Genomic DNA, 25,242 nt, shown 5'->3' with positions numbered 1-25,242 from the left:
TTCTGCAGTACAGTAGCCTTTGTTTACTCTTTTTTATTAGCTTCCTTAATAAAATTAAACTTTAATTTTCACTTACTATGGATTTTCAAAGCCACCTTTGTCTACTGTAAATTTCTTGCTTTATGGTCTCGTCTACTCAAGAAAGCTGTACCAATTAAGATAAATCAGTGCAGAAACAATAAATTGATTTCTAAACAAGTTCAGTTAATTTTGTACAACTCTCATGTTTACCAGTACTGAGTAATTTACAGGAGAAAGAAGGAAGATTGTTGTGTAGGCTTCAAAAATATTAAATACAGCCACTCCTTTGGCAGTCAGTCAAAATTCTAAGATCTATTTGATATTAAGCAATCAAATATGTGAAATGGCTCTATATTAATAAGAACTGAAAACTAGCTATTGAACAAAGTACCAAAAAGGCTCAGCTAATTTTGAAGATTAACATTCTGCAAAATGTCTGTTTTTGTCTAATTCTTGATAAAATGTATGAAACTGCAGTGCCTAATTAAACATATATTACATATTTGTGATCTTATTCTTCATTACAGACCCTCCTGATTTATTAGAAATCTATAGTCAATAAATCTCTCTAAATTCTAGAACTTTTGAGAGCTTCTCACTCAGCCAGTGCTTACAGCCGTTTGGAGATGCAGGGAAGAACTCCTTAAATTGTGCCCTGAAATCCTTTTTTAAAAAAAATCAACTATAGTAACAGCTTCATGAAAGTAATTGAGCACAGAGCATAATCAAGAAATTATTTGGTTAAAACCATATTTCATTAATCTAAAATTTCATCAGACTAAGTGGGGGGCATACAAATTGTCCAACTAGGGTGAGATTTTTTCGAAAGTGCCTAAGGGAGTAAGATGTCCAAATCTCTTGGAAAGTAAATGAAAGTTGGGCTCCTAATCATCTCGTAGGCACTTTTGAAGATCCTGCTCCATCGGAAATCTGAAACACACGGCTTTCTTTTATAATACCTGAGACCAGGGGTGAAAGTAACTTAAAGGACTTACTGGTACTCTGGAGTCCTGAGCAGGGGGTGTGGCCTCGACTGGAAGAGGTGGGGCCTTTAAATACCCGGGCCCTTTAAATCAAGATTTAAAGACCCGAGGGCTCCAGCTACCGCAGCAGAGCTCTGGGCCCTTTAAATCATCGCCGGAGCCCAGCTGCCGCTACCCCGGGGCTCCGGCAGCAGGGCTTGGGGGGGTGCTTTAAAGGGCCCGGGGGCTCTGGCCACTGCGGGGAGCCCTGGAGGTGCGGGGGAGGGGTGCTTTAAAGGGTGTGGGGCTCCCCACAGCGGCCGGAGCCCCTGGCCCCTTAAATCAGCACCGGAGTACTGCCAGCACTAGCCCAGGGCTCACAGCAGCCGGAGCCCCGGGCCCTTTAAAGCGCGACCGGAGCCCAGCTGCCGCTGCTACCCCAGGGCTCTGTCAGAAGGGCTTGGCGGTGTGTTTTAAAGGGCCTGGGGCTCCCCGCAGCAGCCGGAGCCCAGCTCCCGCTACCCCGGGGGCCCCAGCAGCGGGGCTCAGGCGTCGCTTTAAAGGGCCCGGGGCTCCGGCTGCTGTGTGGAGCCTGGGGCCCTTTAAAGCGCCAGCCTGGGGAAGCCGGTCCGGTCCAGCATGGCGTACTGGCTCTTGCCGGTACGCCGTACCGGATCATACCGGCTTACTTTCACCTCTGCCTGAAACTGAGATAAAGTTTACAAGTGATCAGAAGTGAACTTTCCTCTTGATTTTGTGCATTTTTTTTTATGTGATAGTTTCTCCTTGGTATATACTATTCACTGGAAAGAGAGGTAAATAATGGGCTCCCCCAAGGATCTATACTGGGACCAGTGCTGTTTAACATATTCATAAATGATTTGAAAAAAGGGGTAAACAGTGAGATAGCAAAGTTTGCAGATGATACAAAATTACTTGATTGTTAAGTACAACCCTCAAGGCAAAGAGTTACCGAGGATTGTTATGTAAAGCCTCCGCTCGGTCCAGCAGAATGCGATTGTAAGGTTTGTAACTTTTCAGTCATTGCTAGTATGATCATTAAATTCTGTAACCTTTTGCAAACTTTGTAACTTTAGTTATTGTTCCTTTTAAGCTTTCTAACTCTTGCAAGCTTTGTAACCTTTTCAGTTACCACTTGTATAAACCTCCAAGCTTTGCAATACCCCATCTCGCAATCAGAGAGAGTGTGAACAAGGGAGTGTGTGTGGAAGATAAGGGAGTGTGAACAAGGGAGTGTATGTGGGACTTGGCGGAGAGGAACTGCAAGCAGAATAAAGCCTGGAGCCAGGAGCCAGGTGTGTCTGATGTAATCTGCCCTAAGAAGGCCATCATGGGGTGCCGTAAAGAAAAGAAGAACCTGGTTTGCATGAAAGGAGCGAAGCCTGGGAATGCTTCTCGGTGACGGACACAGAAGGGAAACTCAGTGTATGTGACAGGAGCCGCTCAGTTCCAATAAAAGGAAGAAGGCATGCACACAAGTCCCCTGCTTCTTGACCTGCTCGCCTGCCCAGATCCATGACTGCAGGCGGACACACCAGATCTACTATGCTTCGGCTTCTCGGCTTCCTCTGCTGTCTCCAGTAACTCTCCGCCAGTATGTGAGTGCATGAGGGTATGAACGTGTGTGTGCATGAATAAGCCCCATCCCTTTTCTGTTTGATCCAACAGCGGCATTTAATAAAAACAATGTAAGTGTAACCCTGGGTTGGTTTCTAGGGAAACAGAGGTAACAGGGATCTCACAAAACTGGATGATTGGGCAACAAATGTCAGATTAAATTCAGTGTTAATAAATGCAAAGTAATGCACACTGGAAAAAATAATCCCAACTATACCTACAAAATGATGGGGTCTAAATTAGCTGTTACTACTCAAGAAAGAGAACTTAGACTCATGGATAGTTGTCTGAAAACATCCACTCAATGTGCAGCGGCAGTCAAAAAAAGCTAACAGAATGTTAGGAACCATTAGGAAAGGGATAGATAATAAGACAAGAGAATATCATAATGCCACTATACAAGTCCAGTGCAGTTCTGGTTGTCCCATCTCAAAAAAGATATATTTGAATCGGAAGAAGTACAGAGAAGGACAACAAAATTATTAGGGGTACAGAACAGCTTCCATACAAGTAGAGGTTAAATAGGCAGTTCATCTTAGAAGAGAGGGAACTAAGAGAAGAGGGATATGATAGAGTGCTTCCACAGTACTGAGGCTAGTGTGGACTTCCGGAGTGTTGCACTGTGGGTAGCTATCCCACAGTTCCCACAGTCTCCACTGCCCACTGGAATTCTGGGTTGAGATCCCAATGCCTGATGGGGCTAAAACATTGTCGCGGGTGGTTCTGGGTACATATTGTCAGGCCGCCGTTTCCTCCCTCCCTCCGTGAAAGCGGCAGCAGACAATCGTTTTGTGCCTTTTTTTCTTGAGGAAATGAGCTTCAAAAGTTCGTGGTTCTTTTCCTGTCTACCTGGCCAGTGCATTTGAGTTGAGAGTGCTGTTCAGAGCGATCACAATGGAGCACTCTGGGATAGCTCCCAGAGGCCAGTACCGTCGAATTGTGTCCACAGTACCCCAAATTCGACCCGGCAAGGCCGATTTAAGCGCTAATCCACTTGTCAGGGGAGGAGTAAGGAAATGGATTTTAAGAGCCCTTTAAGTCGAAAAAAAGGGCTTCATCGGTTGGACAGGTGCAGGTTTACATCGATTTAACGCTGCTAAATTCAACCTAAAGTCCTAGTGTAGACCAGGGCTAGGTGGCCCATTGGTCTGACCCAATATGGCTGTTGTTATGTTCTTATATTTTCCTTTACTATGAAACAAGAGAGGATTGTTGGTATATTTTTGTTAATCTGCAAGGGCAGCTGCTGTAAAGTCAAAAGATTCCAAGTCACTAGTGTATTTGGAGATGTAGAGGATATTTTGTGAACAAAAGATCCATTGAACCACATATTGTTTCAAAGGACACAGTCAACTTAATTACACTTCTCTTTGAACATTTTTTTTACCTATACTTTGGTTATAAGTAACACCTAATAATATTATAGTTGAAAGAAATTAGAGAGAAAATTTTTTTTCTAGGTTTTTTTTTAGCTTGTTTGTTTTGTACATTGACTGCTTCTTCTATGTAGAAAGTTTCACCTTTAATATAGCTAGATTCTCACAGTGGTACCCATTGCTGTAATTGGTTAGACTCCTCTCTTTCTTTGCTAGGGAACTCTGTCATAAAATTTAAGACTACAATAAATTTATCTTTTAACTCAACAAGATATATAGATGATAGCATCCCTTTTAAAAACAGGTTTCAGAGTAGCAGCCGTGTTAGTCTGTATTTGCAAAAAGAAAAGGAGTACTAGTGGCACCTTAGAGACTAACCAATTTATTTGAGCATAAGCTTTCGTGAGCTACAGCTCACTTCATCGGATGCGTTCAGTGGAAAAACAGTTTAGTCTCTCTTCATCTGCCTAACGTTGTTTGGCCAGCTAATGTAAAGTAGGACAATAGTAATGTGGAAGAAATCATTATTACCCAGTTGCTACAGAAGATATAAATGGTGTTATTGTGGAAAATTACTTCTGGATATCTCTTTTTTTGTGTGTGCCACTAAAATCTAAAGTAGCCCCTACAAATAAAACAGAGATGTATTTTAACTAGGCATTGCCCATAGGTCCTGATGGTCAGGTTTTCAGTCTGGTTACATGTTGCACAAGGGGCTATAATGCAGCTGTTCAGCAGCGAATTCTTTATCAGAGAGGAACTCTCTTTGGGCACATCTGTGCCTGTATCTCTTATCTCCTGTTGTTGGAGGTCTGCTTTTTTGGGCCAGTCATCCACTGGCATAGGGCTCATCAAAGACCCCACAAAAGGGGCACAACGTAGAGCTGCTGGGCTACAGTTCTAAGTTGTTCTGGGTCTGGCAGTGAGAATCAGGGAGGTGTACGTGACTCGCTGATGCCGCAGCACAATTCTGTGCCAAGTGGTGCCTTGGTATAGGAGTGAATCTAGCCTGATGTCTGTGGCGATGTGTCGTTTTCCCTAGGGCACAAACTTCCAATGCCAAGGTGACTAAACAGTTTTCCAGGAGTTCACATGGTGTCCAAGACCACACTAAATCTTGCTTCCTCCATGATTTTCCTTTTTTCCAGTATGGCATAGCATTTTAATACTACAAGGTGTGTTCAGAGAAATTTGGAAGACCGTGTCTGGCAGTTTGCATTGGGTTTTGAAATGCCCAGAGCTGCCTGGCCCTACGTAGAGGTTTATCAATGTGCAGAATGTGGCTATATCTACACAATGGGGACTATTCTGGCACAGTCACAGTGCTGTAGCTATGACAGGATAATCCCATGGCACAGACGCAGCCTACGTGGACGGAACGTTTTTTTTCTAGTGGTGTGGGAACACCATATCCTCAAGCTAGGTGGACGGAAGCCTTCTTCTGTTGACCTAGCTGCATCTATACTGGGGGTTAGGTTGGCATAGCTAGTTGGCTCCGGAATGTGGATTTTTCACATCCCGAGCGATGTAGCTGTGTTGACCTAAATTTAAGGTGTAGACCAGGCGTACATTTGAATCTTCTTTCCCCTGACAATTTGTCTGCCTTGTAACATGTTCCTCTTTAACAGCATTCTTTTGTAAAAGTTCGATTCCATTATGTGTATTATTTGGTTAGTGGTTATTGGTTCTTTGGCTCTGTGTCCTAGCATTGCAGTCATAATGTGAAATTTCATAGCAACTGTGACTGTCGTACAGAGATATCTTTTTTTGTTTGCTTATTGGGAATATCACTAAGACTTTATGCTGATGTACTTTTAGTTGTGCTTTGAGTATCCCACTATGTCCTGCTACGGTAAATAAGAGACCTACTAACCCCCTTTGTCTTTTCACACAGCTTTTTTCCTGTTATTCACTCTTATCATTATTAGCGTCTTTATTATTATTGATTTATAAAGCTCACTTTGTGTGTCACAGTGCTTCAAAAAGAGCACAATGAAGCAGAGCATTAAACAATAAGAACACATTTAACGCTCAGATAACCAACAGGGAATGGCTTAATAATGTAAGCATCATGTCTGAAATAAGTCATTCTAAAACTACAGCCTCAATTTTCAAAAGTAACCAGTGACTGTGCCTCAATTTTTGGATGTCCAACTTGACTCCTTAAAAGGGCTGATTTTTTTTAGAGGGTGAGTAAACATTTTCTGAAAATCCGGCCCTTTTAAGGTCAGGTTAGGCACCCAAAATTACTACTCACTCTTAAAAATTTAAGACCATGTGTTCAAATCCCATTTTTATTATTAAGTGTTTGTATTGCAGTAGCGTGTCGAGGTACTGTTTCGGTTTGACACTGTACAAACATGTTCACCCCTATGCAGAGTGCAGGCATGTGAGATCTTTGCCCTACTGAAGTCTGGCATTGTAAGATGTATTTGACTCTAATGGGACTACTTGTATGAGAAAAATCAAATGTATATACGTGTTTTCAGGATTGGGGCTTAAAGCATTGCTTAACTTTGAGAACATGAGTTAGAGTTTGTCTATACTACTACTTATGAAAAAACACACCTCTGAGCGACATAAGTTTCACCGGCATAAGTGGTATTGTGCACAGCTTCTCCCGCCAACAGAGCTACTGACGCTCATTGGAAGTGGTTTAATTATGCTGATGGGAGAGCTCTCTCCCATCAGCATAGAGAAGCTACATGAGAGATCTTACAGCAGCACAGCTGCATCGGTACAGCTGTGCCATTGTAAACTCTATTGTGTAGACATAGCCTTAGTCCCTGTTAAAGGCAATAGGGCTACTCATGTACTTATGTGCTTTGCTGATTAGGGCCATAGTCCCTTCCTAGAGGATCTGAGCCTAGGAAGAAAAGCAACATAGGGAGGGTGAGCAAAGAGGAATAAAACATCCAATCAAACCATATGTTTAAAATTATTTATATATAGCAATCTTCCCCAAGTATTTCATTATGTGAAACAATCCCCCTTTTCTTCCGGAAAACTAGCTTTTTACAAAATATTTGCAACTGACACAACTCTTGTATAAATGTTTTTAACAGGTTGTATCAAGCCGTGAAAATTCTGTATTCCTTTGGGATTTTTGTGACCTATTCAATTCAGTACTACGTTCCAGCAGAGATCATCATTCCAGCAGTTACCTCGAAAGTGCAGCAAAAATGGAAGCTGTTCTGTGAATTTATGGTCAGGACACTCTTGGTCTGCTCGACCTGTAAGTACACCATACAACCTTCATAATAATGCTCACTGTTACATTTCTTTGAGACGTGCTTGAAAGAATGAATGTTTCTCCTTAGATATTTTTTTTTTTTGTGGGGGAGCAGGGATTGGTAAATCTAAGATGATGATTCACTGACTCTGTATTTTGGGGTTTTTTTTCTATAAACAAGTCAGTGACTTGATCACTGTAATGTTTGGTTCATATTATTATAACAGTATTTTGTTGGTAGGATTGATCAAGAATCTGACAAGGCAAATATTTTTTTGCCAGTGAATCTGCTAGTTCTACCAGAAGACACTTGAAACAGTTTTCTTACAATGAAAGATTTTGTTTCTAATTTAATGAAAGAGTTAAACAAAATCCATGCTGTCCTATATGCACTTCTTTTGTGTGTGACTTAACAGTAGATGCTCTGCAGAGAGAAATCATTCATCTACCTTGCCAAATCCTGAGGACCAAGTCTTGACCCTGCTGCTCTGTAGACACATACATAGCAGAACCTATGCAGCTTGGCCAAGAGCACTACCAGCCCATGGAGTGCTATTTTGCATCTGAGTGGGCGAAATGCCTAGAGAGAGTTCTCTAGCTGGCCAGCCCTGCCCTCATCCTCTGGAAGTTGAAATCTGAGACTCCATTCCGTCCTCTCCACTTCAAATGCCATATGTAGGAGTCACTAGTGCATTGGTGCTTCCATCAATGTTTCTGTATACTGGGGGGGAGGGACTGCCCAGCTAACTGGTGTTGTGAAGACAATGAAGGGGGTCTAGCAAAATCTATTTCCTCCTTCCACATTCATCACCGAAGATGGCAAATAGCCTGGAAGGGTTAAAATGAAGAGAGAGTGAAAATTTTCCTTCAAAATGCATGGTCAACCTGTGGAACTCATTGTCATAGGGTGTTGTGGAGGCCAAAAGTATAACTGGGTTCAAAAAAGAATTAGATAAGTTCATGGAGGATAGGTTCATCAATAGCTATTAGCCAAGATTGTCAGGGACACAACCCCATGCTCTGGTGTTCCTAAATCTCTGCTGCAAAGCTGGAACTGGACTGTAATGGATAGATCACGCGATAATTGCTCTGTTCTGTTCAGTCTCTCTAAAGCATCTAGCACTAGCCCCTGTTGAAAGACAGGATTCTTGGCTAGATGGACCGTTGGTCTGATCCAGTATGGCCATTCTTATGTTTTTTCATGAATTCGGTTTATTTTTTTGGTCAGAATCAAAAACTGAATTTTTGGCACTTTTCAGTTGCTGAAAACCAAAAATTCAGATATTTTTTCTACCAAAAAAAAAAAAATCTAAATTTTTCATGGGGGGGAAAATCATTTTTGGACCAGGTGTGGTTAGATGTAGATAGATGTTTGGTTGCGTGTGTGTGTTTCCTTTGCATGCCGCCCCATCTCTGCACAGACAGCTGGCATGACAGATCTTGAGTGAACAGCCCAGTGACCACAAAATACGTTAAGGGACAAAAGCACCTAGCCAGGTTTATTGTCAACGAAGCACGGTACTAGTATCCAGCAGACTATACCGGATGGCTAATACATCTACGCCCATAACAATGGACCAACTCAGTGAACGGCGGGACTTTCCATTCCTTCCTAGCCCAGACAAAGATACTCCCTCTGAGATATGTATTTATACCCTGATACAAACTAGTTAGTACTGCCCCTATGACATAGTTAGTTACTGCCCCCTGACGTCGCTAGTTATCACCCATTATTTTGTACATGTTGGTTTGATCAAAACATGTACGAAAGGGCTTATGTCTCAGGCTCTCTTCCTACTACACTAGGTATAGTTAAAATGCATAAAAGTTGTTAAGTGGAGTCTAGTACCTGTGTCAGTCAGAATGGGCTAATTCATGTACAATGTATATGGGAAATACAACATGCAGGCAGGTTTTAGTATAGAGTGTTACACAAATGATTACTCTTTGTAATCAAGTCCAATAAAACAAATGGTGGCTCTCAATATCAGATGGTAAGGAAATAATTTGAATAAGCAAGAGAGGAAATTGCCCTTTGGTTTTGTTTAATATCACCTAACTTGCTATTGGCACCCCGAAAACAGAAAATAGTATTCCGGGTACAGAATCCTCACCTTTGCATAAGATAAAGGAACAAGATGTGAAGGGTTTCCTTTGAACAATTTAGTGGCAGTGCAAATCTCCAGTAGCACTGTGCAGTGTTTGTTATTTTCTCAGCAAAGTTGGTCATGCATTGTGACTCCGTTAAGTTTAAGGTCAGTGATTGACTAGTTGAGTTGTTCCCATGTTGACTGAACTCACTCAAACTTTTCCAAGGTTCACATTGCTGTGGAATTTCTTTCCATGAGCTTCAATAGGCCTAGCTGCAGTCCCAACTTCATTTCTTTCAACCCCAAGAGGTCCCTTACTTCCTGTCATGCTGTGACATTCTCGCATCCCATTCTACTCCCTTTCCTGGTGCTCATACCATAATTGTTTCTTAAATGTGATGTGTGGGATGGGCATTGACCACTCTTTGAACATAGTACGTTTTGGGACTTCCTAGTCCAGAAATACACAATGCATTCTAGGGCGCCTCTGACCAGAAAAGCCAGTGGCAAACTGATTTTAAATGTTGCATGTCTCTTCATCACTTCCCTGTGGAGCTGACTCCATTGTCTAATCCATCCTGCTGTCCAAAAACTTTCTTTGATATTTAGTCTCAGTTTTTATTGCCTTAATTTTATTACATTATCTCTAATTCATGCCACTGGGTACTCAGTAGCTGGGAAAGGAGAAAGTGAGCAACAGCCTCCAGAAAGGGGATGAAAAAGGGAAAGGGGGCAGCAGCTGAAGAAGCTGGAATGGGAGCCGCTGTGGGAAGGAAAATAAAGGGCCTGTAGTCACCAAATAGGAAGAGTCCAGAGGTGGGAGACTTTGGGAGAACTGTAGGGGTAATGGAGTAGTGGCCTATATAGGGGATCAGTTGGATGATAGGTAAGGGGGGAGCAGGGAGAAGCCACTGATGAAGGGGGCATGGTACATTTACATGTTGTTGTTTTTTAACATCTTGGCTCGCTGTATGGAACTATGGTTTTGCAGAGTTTTAGGGCTGTTTTTGTTGAGACTAAATATCTTGTTCTTCATTTCAGAGCAAGATCAACATTTTCTCAATGATTTCAAGTGAGAGAATGCTAAATGTTTTTTGGGGTGGGGTGGTGGTGTAAAGACAGTTTAAAGAGAATGAGTGAGAGCTTGTAAAGTGAGACCAGGTTGCTGTTTGCTTCTGCCTAAATTTACCAGTGATGGGAGATTGTAGAATGGACCTGATGAAGGGCTCAGGGTTGTACTGGAACACTTGAAAATATAAAAGTGAGATTGGTAGCAATGTCCTTGATTAAATGTAATGTACTTGATGGCTTATTCTCTTGGCTGTTGTGATATATATTGGCCTATCATATGGGCAGTACCACCACTCACTACTGAGTCACTTGGGATTGCAGCATTTTCCACACAGCTTGCCAGAAAGAGCACATGTCACCATCTTTTTTGGCAAATATTTATGGAAAGGGACATGGGACACACTCATAATTTGATTAGGTTCAGAATTCTTCTTCAGCAAAAGATAGTTTTGGAGAAAAGGAAAGATGAAGGAATTGGGACACATTTGCCCACTTTTTTGTCTTGAACTCCATTTCTCATCTTCCTGTTTTTCTCTCCTTAGCCTACCATTTCTTGTCTTGTTACCTCGTCTCTTCAATAAATTTCCCCTCCTTTCTTTCTTTAGTCATTGAGCAGCCCATGTTCTCCCTACACAAAAGCTTTAAATTATGGCCCTGTCACTCCTCCAGCGCTCTCTCATTACTGCTACCTTCATCAGTTCCTCCCACTCTTTGCTTTGCACATTTTGCTGTGCTGCCTGCTATGTATGGAACAGTATCCCAATTCCTCCTCACCAGCTGTCCACTCAGTTCTGTTTAAAATCCTCTAATAAAATGTGCTTCTCAGAATTTTTGCTTTGTTGCTTTCCTTACTTTTGATCTTGCCATACCTTCCTCTTCTGAATTGTTTGTCCAAATTTGTTTTCCTTGTGGTTTATTAGGTTGAAAGCTCTCTGGGGAAGGGAACCTGTCTTTTGGACTATATCTACTCTACAGAGCTGTCTCTTAGACTGTATCTACTCTACAGAGTTTATGCTGTACCAACATAGCCCCCTAGTGCAGACACAGCATACACTGGTAGAAGGAGGAGTTCTGCTGTTAGAATACCATCTCCCTGAATGATATTTGCTTTGCTGAAAGAAGCCTTCTTCTGTCGGCATACCTGTGTCTGCATTTTTTTTTTTGTTGGCGTAGCTATGTCACTAATGGATATGGTTTTTTACACCCCTGATTGATGTATTGTGCTGCTATAAGTTTTATGTGTAGATCAGGCCTTAGTGTAGCTCCTGTATATGTACTTAAACTGCTGTTCCAATTTTAACACCACCTTATAACTAGCTACCATAGTTATCACTGCTTCTGTGTTTATACCCTCCTTCTAGTTTTGTCCTTCTGCGAGGCACTAGTTATAATCAGGACTTGATTTCAACATTTCAACATTGCTTTGCTCTCACCAATCTTTCTGAAACCAGGTTTTAAAAGTAAAAATGTGCTTTGATCCCTCGTGCAGGATAACAGTGACAGAATATGCAGAAATGTCCAGGTTATTCAGAAATTGTATACTGATTAAAGGGGCTCTGCTAACTTAAGAATCATATGCTAAAAACGACAATTGTTTGTTACTAATAACATATTAGGATATTAAGAGAGAGGACTTGACAAATTCATCTAACTTTTCATTATGTTGTTGGTTTACTTTTTGGATTTCCCAAATCAAAACCAATTAAGCTGTTGTTGTATTATTCCACAAGGGTACTAATGCCTTGCAGAAAAAACACATGTTCTGAGGTCTATGCCCAAAGAAGTTTACATTCTGAGTGAAGGACTTGACTGACAGACAAGTGTGGATATAAAATATCAAAGAGAAGGGGACGTGTATTATAGATGTATGATTATGTGGTTAGACGAAAAGCTGGATATGAGTCAATAGAGTGCCCTTGTTGCCAAGAAGGCTAATGGCATATTGGGCTGCATTAATAGGAGCATTGCCAGCAGATCGAGGGACATGATTATTCCCCTCTATTTGGAATTGGTGAGGCCACATCTGGAGTATTACGTCCAGTTTTATGCACCCCACTACAGAAAGAATGGGGACAAATTGGAGAGAGTGGAGGACAACGAAAATGATTAGGGGGCTGGGGCATATGACTTACAAGGAAAGGCTGAGGGAACTGGGCTTATTTAGTCTTCAGAAGAGAAGAGTGAGGGGGAATTTGATAGCAGCCTTCAACTACCTGAAGCGGGGTTCGAAAGGGAGTGGAGCTAGGCTGTTCTCAGTGGTGGCAGATAACAGAACAAGGAGCAGTGGTCTCAAGTTGCAGTGGGGGAAGTCTAGGTTGGATATTAGGAAAAACTATTTCACTAGGAGGGTGGTGAAGCACTGGAATGGGTTACTTAGGGACGTGGTGTAATCTCCATCCTTAAAGGTTTTTAAGGCCCGGCTTGACAAAGCCCTGGCTGGGATGATTTAGTTGGTGTTGGTCCTGCTTAGAGCAAGGGGTTGGACTAGATGACCTCCTGAGGTCTCTTCCGATCCTAATCTTCTATGATTCTATGATTTGATACATACATACTTCTAGGTAATACAGATGTGTTTTAAATTAAAGTTTTCACTTTTTCTTTCAGATATTTAGTGTTGCAGTGTTTGTATTTCAAATACAACAGTGGATTTTTTATTTGTTCTAAAATATTTCTTTGGGTGGAATTTTTTAATTATGGAAATATTTCCATTGGTTTTAGGTCTTAAAAAGGTATGCCTTAAAAATTACTGGGCTCCACATTTAAGTTGACAACACCTCTTTAATTGTCTTGTAAGGTTTTATTGGATTCTCATAAACTAATTAACATAGGATGATGCAGAACATATGTTTTATTGCAATAGATCCCCCATTGATAATTTATGATAGGTGAGTGTGTATATAGCTTTTCATGCAAAGATCCCAAGTAGCTTGGCAATTTTTACAAATTGTTCTTCTGTATGATTAACCAGTGTGACAGGGTCAGGCCAGATTGCTACAGGAGAGTGATAGAAGGCAGATATATTAGCCCCAGGTTAAGTAGGTCCCTTTTCCCTGAGTAAGGTAATAGGGAAGGTTCCAGAACAATCAGGAATTTTCTGGAAACAAGGCAGACAAGCTGATTAGAACACCTGCAGCCAATCAAGAAGCTGCTAGAATCAATTAAGACAGGCAGGCTAATCAGGGCACCTGGGTTTAAAAAGGAGCTCACTTCAGGTTGTGGTGTGCATGCGAGGAGCTGGGAGTAAGAGGCGCAAGAAGCTGAGAGTGAGAAGGCATACTACTGGAAGACTGAGAAGTACAAGCATTATCAGACATCAGGAGGAAGGTCCTGTGGTCAGAATAAAGAAGGTGTTGGGAGGAGGCCATGGGGAAGTAGCCCAGGGAGTTGTAGCTGTCACGTAGCTGTTACAGGAGCCACTGTAGGCAGCTGCAATCCACAGGGCCCTGGACTGGAACCTGGAGTAGAGGGCAGGCCCGGGTTCCCTCCATCCTCCCTACTTGATACCGGAGGAGTTGACCTGGACTGTGGGTTCCACCAGAGGGGAAGGTCTCTGGCCTGTTCCCCGATCCACTAGGTGGATCAGCAGAGATTGTGGGGATTGTTCTTTTTCCTTTTCCCCATACTGGCCAGTGATGAGGCTAACTGGGTGAATGGCAGATTTGAGCCACGAAAGTGGCCAAACTGAGGGCTGCTGTGAACCTCTGAGGCAAGCAAATCCGCCAATGCGCAGGACCCACCAGAGGAGGAACTTTGTCACACCAGTTACATGGTGAACATCACCTAGGTTGTGAACATTTTATTCTTTCAGGACCTCTGCTCTCCACTGTTCCAGCTGAGATTTACTTTCTCTTCTGTCAGACTGACTTCTGCCTGCCTGGGAGAGCAGGATGTACAGCCTCTACCAAAGTCATTTCAGATTGGTTAGTACAAGCTGCCATAGTATCACGGGGTGGTTCACTTACTGCTTCTTTATTCACCAAGCACAAAGACTGTGGTATTCATGGACTGGACACTGGAGTATTTCTCTGAACCTCAACCTTTTTGGTAATGCTGTTCTTGTGCCACTGACTTTCAGAAGCATTATTACATTGAAACCAACAGGAACTGTCGGAGCTCAGCACTTTTGACAATCAGGCCACTAGTCAATACTGGCACATGAAAGGTTGTTGTCTTCTATTCTGATTCCCATATGTCAGCTCAACAGTGATGATAGGGCCAAATGAAGTCTTTCTACCTCTTTCTTGTATCAGGTTCATGGCTTCTTTCATCTTTAAACCTTTTTTGTTCTATATCATTCTTCACCATGTTTATCCAACACATCCTTGGTCTCCCTCTATTTCTAGTTCCTTGCACTCTGGTATGTATTGCCATGTATGGTATCTTTTCCAGGTCCGCGCTGGTCGCCCTTCCTGCAGCCCCCATTGGCCTGGAGCAGCGAACCGTGGCCAGTGGGAGCCGCGATCGGCCGAACCTGCAGACACGGCAGGTAAACAAACCGGCCCAGCCTGCCAGGGGCTTTCCCTGAACAAGCGGCAGCCCTAGTTTGAGAACCACTGCTTTAGAGGACTTGATGCATGTGTTTAGCATTAAGTGATGCAGTCATTTTCTTAGATGTGGCAGATGCACTAATCACAGATGGTATTTTTGAGTAACAATTTGTCGTACTTAAAGAAGAGTATTATGTGAGAAATAAATTGAAAAGTCACCTTAGAGGTAAAAAACTAAGTAATTAATTCGACTTTTAGGTGGGCTTTGAAATTTGTGCGTGAAGTGTAATGGGAAATTTAAACAAGGTGACTTATAACCACAAGAAATGTTTATAAATTGCCAATCAATAAAATAAACAAAATGCGTGATTTAACTGGAATATAATTTGGTGGTATCCATAATAATTGATTTTTCATTGTAGATTTGTGTGTTTTTCATGTTAGATATTAGTGACTCAGACTTGACTCAGACATGAATACTTCTAATTCTCCGTAAGAAAGTTCAGAATTCAAATTTAATCTAAGAAACAGGGATGTGTTCTCAATGTGACATAGGTATTTATCGAGCTCCCAGAGATGGCAAATATAATGTTGAATTAAGGTTGCTTGTATCCTTCTTCTGGATTTTGGGCCATACACCAAATATGATCAGTTTTGTCTGGATAAGAGAGGGCATCCAGTTATTTATGGGAAAGGAAGATAAGATCTGGAATGGAAAAAGTAGCAGGTTGGCCTCTCTAATTTGTATAGTTATTTAGTTATTGGGGCAATGGGAATTGCTTTACCTTTGTAACTTCACAGATACTCAGTGCTAGTCAGTTCCCTGTAATATTTTGAATAGTTCAAAATGTCTGTTTCATTATTACTAATTAATCTGACTTGCCTTGATGCTGTTGGTAGTTGCCCTTGGGAGCTGTAGTGCTGTAATATATGTGTACTTTGGATAAGTAAAACTAAAACGAAAAGGAGTACTTGTGGCACCTTAGAGACTAACCAATTTATTTGAGCATGAGCTTTCGTGAGCTACAGCTCACTTCATCGGATGCATGCCGTGGAAACTGTAGCAGACTTTATATATACACAGAGAATATGAAAAAATACCTCCTCCCACCCCACTGTCCAGCTGGTAATAGTTTATCTAAAGTGATCATCAGGTGGGCCATTTCCAGCACAAATCCAGGTTTTCTCACCCTCCACCCCCCCCCCACAAATTCACTCTCCTGCTGGTGATAGCCCATCCAAAGTGACAACTCTTTACACAATGTGCATGATAATAAAGTTGGGCCATTTCCTGCACAAATCCAGGTTATCTCACCCCCCTCCCAAGAACCACACACACAAACTCACTATCCTGCTGGTAATAGCTCATCCAAAGTGACCATTCTCCCTACAATGTGCATAATTAAGGTGGGCCATTTCCAGCACAAATCCAGGTTTTCTCACATCCCCCCCACCCCCATACACACACAAACTCACTCTCCTGCTGGTAAAACCCCTTCAAAACTGACCACTCTCCAAGTTTGATAGTGAGTTTGTGTGTGTGGTTCTTGGGAGGGGGGTGAGGGGGTGAGATAACCTGGATTTGTGCAGGAAATGGCCCAACTTTATTATCATGCACATTGTGTAAAGAGTTGTCACTTTGGATGGGCTATCACCAGCAGGAGAGTGAATTTGTGTGGGGGGGTGGAGGGTGAGAAAACCTGGATTTGTGCTGGAAATGGCCCACCTGATGATCACTTTAGATAAGCTATTACCAGCTGGACAGTGGGGTGGGAGGAGGTATTTTCTCATATTCTCTGTGTATATATAAAGTCTGCTACAGTTTCCACGGCATGCATCCGATGAAGTGAGCTGTAGCTCACGAAAGCTCATGCTCAAATAAATTGGTTAGTCTCTAAGGTGCCACAAGTACTCCTTTTCTTTTTGCGAATACAGACTAACACGGCTGTTACTCTGAAACCTAAAACTAAAACTAAATTTCAGAGTCACTCCATAGTTATAACATACAGTATTAGAGACAAATCAGAAAGTGAGCAGGACTATTGACAGTACATTTAGACTTTTTTGAATAACAAGCCAAAAGTACCAAGAGAGAGAAACATACAAAATTTCTACTTTAAACAGTGTTGTCAATCCTTAAATAACAAATGCTTTTTACAGTATAAGTAGGGCCCTTCCAAAGTCACGGCCATGAAAAATGCATCATGGACCATGAAGTCTGGTCTCCCCCATGAAATCTGGTCTTTTGTGTGCTTGTACCCTATACTATACAGGTTTTGAGGGTCCTGACCCAAGAAAGAGTTGCAGGGGCGGGGTCGCAAGGTTATTGTAGGGGAGTCGCAGTATTGCCACCCTTGCTTCTGCGCTGCCTTCAGATCTGGGTGGCCGGAGAACAGCTGCTGTTGGCCAGGTGCCCAGCTCTGAAGGCAGCGACCCGCCAGCAGCAGCGCAGACATAAGGGTGGCAATACCATACCAGGCCATCCTTACTTCTGTGCTGCTGGTGGTGGCTCTGCCTTCAGAGCTGGGTTCCCGGCCAGCAGCCGCCACTCTCCAGCTGCCCAGCTCTGAAGGCAGCGCTGCAGCCAACAGCATTGCAGAAGTTAGGGTAGCAGCACCACAACACCCCCTCCAATAACCTTGTGGCCACCTCACAATTCCTTTTTGGGTTAAGATCCCTACAATTACAACACTGTGAAATTTCAGATTTAAATAACTGAAATAATTAAATTTATTATTTTTAAAATCCTATGACCATGAAATTGACCAAAATGGACCGTGAATTTGGTAGGGCCCTAAGTATAAGTTTAGCAGGTATGCTCGTTAGTTTGTGAAATGTATAACATTCATTGCAGGTTGAAAGATAAGATTCTTCTTCAAGTGCTTGCTCATGTCCATTCCATATTAGGCGTGTGGGCTCGCCATATGCATAAGTGCCGGCAGTTTTTCCCTCAGCAGTATCCGTAGGGGACAGGCTCTGGCACCCTCTGGAGTGGCACCCGTATGGCATGGTATAAAGGGCGCCGCCGGCTCCCCCCAACCTCAGTTCCTTCTTGCTGCCAGTGATGGTGCTGGAACATCTGCTGCTTTGGCTAGCGTTGTTTTGTTTTCTGTTCTTGTGAACTTTGAAAACCTGTAATATAGTTGTATATAGTTAGTAGTTTCTTAGTTACCCTTAGTAGCAGTTCTCAACTTTTAGCTAGTCCCAAATGGGACTCAGCCGGGGGACGGGGCATGCTTTAAGCCCTGCGATTGCTGCAAATGGCCTATGCCCGTCAGTGATCCACATACCAGCTGCCTAAGGTGCTTAGGTGAAGGGCACATAAGTGACAAGTGTCATATCTGCAAATCCTTTAAACCTAGGATGAAGAAGGAGTACGATATCCATCTGAAAGCGCTTCTAAAGGAGTTGGCACTCACTCTGGCACCAGAGCAGCAGTCCGACTCTGCACCGAGCATCGCGGCCTCCGTGCGCAGTGCTCTTCTGGCACGGTCCACGAGCCGGCACCAGTCCCCCTCCCCGGCTCCGGGAAAGAAGCTGAAAAAGACTGGGAGGGGAAGATCCCCTACCTCCTGTAAGGGAGAGGAGAGGGCTGGGAGTGAGCTACGACCTGTGCCGGGCAGCTCAACATCCCCTTCGGGAAGTCGGGCTCCAGCTCAAGTTGAGCAGTGTAGCCCATCCCATGGTTCGCCTGCGACCCCAGATAGTGGTGCAGGCCCTAGCCAGCTTCAGGTGCTGTCGATGGCCAAAGCTCTTTGAACAGCTCAAGAGATCAGGATGCTCCTGGTGCTGCCCACACTGGTTCCCACAGTACCCCGGTCTCAGGGAAAACCTGTGTTGGGACCTATGCGTGTGTCCCCGCCTCAGCGGTACCGATCCCCATCGAGAGGGACGTCCCTCCATCACTCGCCTGCTTGAAGCAGTCACGCCTCAGGACTAGAGAGGCAGGCTCAGCAGAGCCCTCTTCAGTCCCCGCACCAGGGGCACCGATCGAGGGACTCGAGGCGTATCTTGCTGGTACATTGGCACAGACCCTCTGAGGCATCCGCCACCTGACAAGAACTCCGGGACTGGCCGCAACCACTCCAAGGGCCTGGTACTGATTCCAGAACCGATTGGACACCAGAGACCGCCGATTGACGGGCTGTCATCACCTGTCTCCAAGAAGGAGGTCACCCTACTCAGGATGATCCTCTCAGCAACTGGCCCATAGTAGGTCCTGGTCCCGTTTGATGTCCCGGTACCGGTCAAGTAGCATGAGGCATGGATCACTGGGTATCCGACACAGATCCGCCAAACGCCGTCGGTCCCTAAGAGCCAGACCAAGACAGTCTTGCTCAGATAGGTCAGCTTTGGAATGCAGCGGTCGGCACCAGTTGGATAAGAGCCACTGCTCAGCCTGATCCTGGTTGCCCGGCACCAATCACTCTGCTGGTAGCTCCAGCTCGGAGCAAAGTTCCCTAACTGCAGGACAAGCCCCGGTACTAGTGGTGCCGACTCCATTATTAGCACTGAAACCTGTCCCATGGCCCCAAGCGCAGTGGCCTGTGCCATGGTATCCATGGAATCCTTGTGGGTTCACCCAACCTTCCCAGGCTGCCCGATCGGTGTCGGGAGCCTCAGAGAGGCCAGCGGTCTCAGTATCCCGTCCCCCTTCGGTGCTCAAGGCTTCGGGGGGTAAGATCCCACAGGTCCAGGAAGACCCAGGGGAGCAAGCTGCTGGACCACCAATGGACGTGGAGGTTCCCGCAGCACCGGCATCGTCCTCGTCATTGCTGGATGAGGCTATCACAGGGCCCCCTCACCCAGTTCCTAAGGGTGACCCCAAAGCGCACCAGGAACTTTGAAAGAGGGTTACTTCTAACCTGGGGCTTCAAGCAGAGGAACTGGAAGAGCCCTCGGACTCTCTCTTTTATGTCTTCTGCTGCTACCAGGGTGGCTCTACCCCTTCATGAAGGGGTTTCCAAAATCACTAATGCCCTGTGGTAGGCCCCCTTTTCCCTGACCCCTATCTCTAAAAGGGCCGAACACAAGTACTTCATGCCAACCAAAGGGCATGAGTACTTATACTCCAACCCAGCCCCTAATTCCCTTGTGGTTGAGGCGATTAACCACAAGGAGAGGCAAGGACAACCTAGGGCCACCCCGAAAAATAAAGATTCGTGGATGCTGGATCTCTTTGGACATAAGGTTTATTCATCTTCCAGCCTTCAGCAAGCCCTTCTTGGCTGAAATGATTTTAATATGTGGCAAGCCATGGCCAAGTTGGAAGGGTCTCTCCCCAAGGCTTCCAAGAAGGAGTTCTGAGCGATCCTAGATGAGGGCATGACGGTGGCCAGGGCAGCCCTCCAGGCGGCGTTGGATGCTGCTGCCCGCACCATGGCTTCTGCTATCTCCATGTGACGAGTCTCTTGGCTGCTCTTTTGGGTTGTCCACGGAGGCCCAGCAGTCATTGCAGGACTTGCCCTTAGACGGCCAAGACCTACTTGCAGAGCAAACAGACAGCAAGTTGCATGGCCTCAAGGACTCCCATACCACCCTGAAAACCCTAAGTCTCTATGTCCCAGCCCCGGCATGGTTCAAATCACAGCAGCCGCAGGGTCAGGGGAGTCAGCCTCTGCAGGACCAGCCCCATACATGAGCCAAGGGTTACAAGCGCTGCCTGAGCCACCCACCTCCACCCTCTGCCCAGTTGGGCTCGAGCTGTAATAAGCAGGGGGCCAAACAGTCATTCCCAAGGTCACATTGCAAGTCTGTGGCAAGTCTGGGAATTAGAACACCCATCTCCTGATTGCCAATCCAGTGTTTTAACCGTAACACCATCCTTCTGGAGTGCAACTAGATTCCATGCAGATAAATCAGTGTTTTTGAGCTGTCATGCCAGATTGTTCACTCTGTTACGCATCTGAAAATCCAGAGTAATGGCAACAAAGTCAGTTACTCCTGTGACTTTGATGGAATAATTCAGATTAACACAAATCTCAGAGGGCAGGGTTTGTCCTCCAACATATATTCTTCCTTTAAACATGTTTTATATATTGGTTCCAACAAATGATGGAGAATCATAGCTTCTATTCTGCTTGCAGGAATTATTCATGAATCAAATAAATTTTGTGATAGCAAGATATGAACTTCTTGTCGTTTTTCTCAAAGTTAGTGCTTTTTAACGTCCTGGGGTTTTTCCAACCAAATTACCTAGATTATCTTTTCTACTTCAGTAAAATTTTATTTGGAATCACAATACTGTGCTGTGAACTGGTTATTTATTAAAGGGTACTTTTCTGGTAAAGTGGAAGCTAAAGGGCTAATCCTCTCTCAATTCTAAGCAGTCCATTTTTTTAATTATAAAACTTGCTGTTTACAACAGATGCTTCTAAAGTTCTACATGTGCTACAGAGTTTTCTCTTAGCATATCAGCTGAATGTGCTGCCTTCTGATATACCATATCCCGGTACACCAATTTTGATAAAATGATTGAGCGCAGACCGCCTGCAGTTCACATGAATAAAACACTAGCAGGTGCCAAAAGGTGTTTTTCTATATCTAAGCTTCTGACTATACCCATTGATTAGTGCTAATACAGTCTGTCTTGTCGAGCCTTTGTGTCATGTGGTACATATTTATACTGGATGCAGCTCAGCATGCTTTGATTCTGTATTTAGAGCCTGGAGCTTTTATTTGTAGAGCATTTTGGCTGACGTTTGAGGCAATGTTTCAGAGATATCTTATCCAAAGAGCTTAAATGAAGTGGTAACCTGTCACCAACTTGGTCGAAGGGGAATTATTTCATTACTAAGGCTCTAATTGTGATATTGTGGAAATTGCAGATTCTGCAATATTAGGCTTCCACCTCATAGTTTTGACAGCGGGAACCCTAATCTGTGCGGGACTGACATCGGGAGCCCTGGCTACCCAGGGACTGAGAGCAGAAGCCCACAGTGGGACCCTGGCTGCCCCGGAGCTGAGCGTGGGAGACCTCACTGTCAGCCCCATGTGGCTGCTCTCAGCCCTGGGCCCTCGCTCTCAGTCCCAGGTGGCCGAGTGAGGCCCCTCTCTCAGCGGAAAACCATGGAAAAGTAATAATGGAATTTATTTCCACAAATAATAGGGTCCATTATGACTTTTCTGCAATTTTCCATAACTTGTCTGCCACTCAGCTGCAATTTTTTGACAATCATCCCTCAATTCAAGTAGGGCCTTATTCATGCCATTTTCCCTGGGTTTTATCCTGGTGGTGCCAATCTCCTCTTGGGGCCCCCTTTGATATAAGGAAGCATTATGATGCCTGTTTTAAAGATGGGGCACTAACAGGCAAAGCAACTTGCCCAAGGTCCCACAGGAAGTCTCTGGCAGAGCAGGAACTGAACCTGGATCTCCTATGAACACAGCTAATGCCCCAACCACTGTGTCATCCTTCCTTCTTAAATGAAAAGAACATTTTAAAATTCTGAGTACAGTGCCTGAAAGCTAATATTTCATAGAAAAGATTTAGAGGGATTTTCATAGTACAGAACCTTTCACCTATGTTCATGTTCTATTTAGCATGCTGATAACTGCTCTAGAAAAGCCAGAGACCAATTTACTGTTTGTACTTTTTTTCATAATTGTTCTTACCACGATTGCTCACTAACATAATTATTTGTGTTGCTGTAGGGTTTATTCCCTCACAGCCTAACTTTTCCCATTTAATCTCATGGGTGTAGTTGTAATGTTGAATGGGGTATATCACAAGTATTACTGTGATGTTTTAAACAAACCTATTGAGTTCACTGCTGTATCAAGCAGAAGTGAAGTGAGGGATGGAGGAAGGTGGTGTATGAGAATAGAGAAAGGTACATTTTGCTTCATTTCATGTAAATGTTCGTTTGGCACAAATTAGTGATGTACACAAATTTATTATACATTTATGAAATGGCTTGTAATTTAGGATTTGTGCAGAAATATGTCTTATCTCTTATAAGCAAAGCAGGCTCTGGCCTGGTAACTAATTGGAAACCTAGGGTTAATTAGGAAGTAGAATTTGAGCAGCTTCTGTAGCACTGTCTCCTCTGAAGTCAGTACTGACACAATGGCTTTAAGGAACATTAATTTTCTATACCTTCAGTTCTAAATAAGTAAATAAATTATAAGTAATAAATAAGTAAATAAATTATAGGGTAATTAAGGATCTCATGGCATTTATCACAAAAGCAGGGGAATGACTCCGGTATTTTGCTCAAGTGTTATGGTTTAAACAGTTATATTCCACCTACTTAAATTTCCCCTGTAATTTCAATTGGCTATGGCATTCTTCACTGCCTGCCCTAATCTGTTTCGTGTTGTTTCTGTGTACTGTTGTAACAGCTGCAGCAGTCCACTTCACAGGTGGCTGCATTTCAGTGGTGGGTAGAGTGATTCATTTGTAAAAACATTATGCTTCTGAATGAGAGGAGTGATGGAAATGTTAAGACTTCTGCTAGTAAGAGTTCATTTGATAATTATCAGGACCACATAATATATGTGGTTCAAACAGCCTTACTTGTTTGAAATAAAAACCAGTTTATTTTTAAAACTGGCTTGGGACATTAATTATTTTTGACTTTTGATTTTGAGATGGGGAGGCCGTCTCCTATACTCATTCCCATCCATCCCTCTCGTTCACAAGGTGCTTCTCAAGATTCGGAGGGACCGAGCTTTGATGATATTGGTAGCTCCAGCCTGGCCATTCCAGCACTGGTACACATCACTCCTGGAAATGTCTGTGGAAGCTCCAGTCACCTTGCCACTTTTCCCAGATTTAATAACTCGGGATTATGGCCATCTCCAGCACCCGAACCTCAAATTGCTCCACTTCATGGCGTGGAAGCTCCATGGCTGAACCCAATAGAGCTTTCTTGCTCTGATCAAGTCAGACAAGTTCTCCTTGGCAGCAGGAAACCCTCCACGAGAGCTACCTACCTTGCCAAGTGGAAGAGATTTTCAATCTGGTCAGCACAGCACCATTCATCTCCGTCGCTCCCCTCGGTGCCACTAATACTGGACTATCTTTTCCACGTCAAGCAGCAAGGACTGTCTATGTCTTCAATAAGCGTTCACTTGGTGGCCATTTCTGCCTTCCATCCAGGCGCAGAGGGATGCTCGGTCTTTGCCAACCCATTGGTCAGCCATTTCCTTAAAGGTCTCAACAGGCTATACGTGCAGGTCAGGCAGCCTGTCCTGGCTTGGGACCTCAATTTGGTCCTATCCAGATTTATGAGGCTGCCATTTGAGCCTTTGGTGATGTGCTCCCTGCTCTCTCTCTCTCTCATACAAGGTGGCATTTCTGGTAGCGATAACCTCAGCTAGGAGGGTGTCTGAGCTTAGGGCCCTGATATCAGAGCCCCCTTACACTGTATTCCATAAAGACAAGGTTCAGCTCACCCAGCTTTTCTCCCGAAGGTTGTCTCCCTGTTTCACATCAACCAAGACCATCTTCTTCCCTGTATTCTACCTTAAGCCTCACTCGATCGGCAGGGAGCAAAGGCTTCACTCATTGGATGTCTGCAGAGTGCTAGCCTTCTACATCGAGAGAACGAAGCCGTTCAGAAAATCAGTCCAGTTATTTGTGGCAGTGGTGGACGGAATGAAAGGTCTACCTGTCTCCTCTCAATTTCTCTCATCATAGATCATGTCCCGCATTCGTGAATGCTACAACTTGGCAAGGGTGCCGCGTCTTCGATTACTGCACACTCCACCAGGGCTCAGGCCTCTTCAACGGTGTTCCTGGCACAGGTTCCTACCCAGGAAATCTGCAGCACAGCGACGTGGTCCTCCATACACATTTTCACCATGCACTATGCAATCGCCCAGCAGGCCAGAGACAGTGCGGCCTTTGGAAGAGCAGTTCTCCAATCAGTGGATGACTCCAACCCCACCTCCTGAACTTGGGCTTGTCAGTCACCTGATTGGAATTGACATGAACAAGCACTAGAAGAATTAAAAACAGTTACTCACCTTCTTGTAACTGTTGTTCTTTGGGATGTGTTGTTCATGTCCATTCCAATGCCCACTCTCCTACCCCTCTGTCGGAGTAGCCAGCAAGAAGGAACTGAGAGGGTGGCGGGTTGGCAGGGCCTTATATTGGGCGCCATGAAGGTGTGACTCTAGGGGGCGCCCGGTCCGACCGTATGGATGTTGCTAGGGGAAAAATCTTCTGGCTGTCCTGCACATGGCATGCACACACCTGATTGGAATGGACATGACCAACACATCTTAAAGAACAACAGTTACAAGAAGGTGAATAACCATTTTTTCCTTCAAATTTCTGTCTTGGGGCCTCTGTTATGTGTAGTAGTAGATGAAGACCAAGGTAGCGTGTGCATAATTACACAATTACGTATAGCTTTT

The 25,242-nt window shown here is 44.0% G+C and overlaps 1 protein-coding gene across 4 annotated transcripts in view; it reads left to right on the top strand.

Moving 5' to 3' along the window:
* SLC36A4 (solute carrier family 36 member 4) overlaps positions 1-25,242 on the top strand; it is a 277,596-nt gene that overhangs the window by 109,053 nt on the left and 143,301 nt on the right. For 3 of the 4 annotated variants that reach the window (XM_073336987.1, XM_073336956.1, XM_073336966.1), the window contains exon 10: positions 7,063-7,232. In XM_073336987.1, the coding sequence (XP_073193088.1) occupies positions 7,063-7,232 (170 nt within the window). Of the gene's footprint in view, positions 1-7,062; positions 7,233-14,779; positions 15,163-25,242 lie in introns of those variants that run through there. The other variant, XM_073336977.2, reaches the window with a different exon arrangement.

Source organism: Lepidochelys kempii, chromosome 1 (genome assembly GCF_965140285.1).
Source record: "Lepidochelys kempii isolate rLepKem1 chromosome 1, rLepKem1.hap1, whole genome shotgun sequence".
Lineage (NCBI taxonomy): Eukaryota > Metazoa > Chordata > Testudines > Cheloniidae > Lepidochelys > Lepidochelys kempii.
This window is presented reverse-complemented; position numbering and strand designations above follow the sequence as displayed.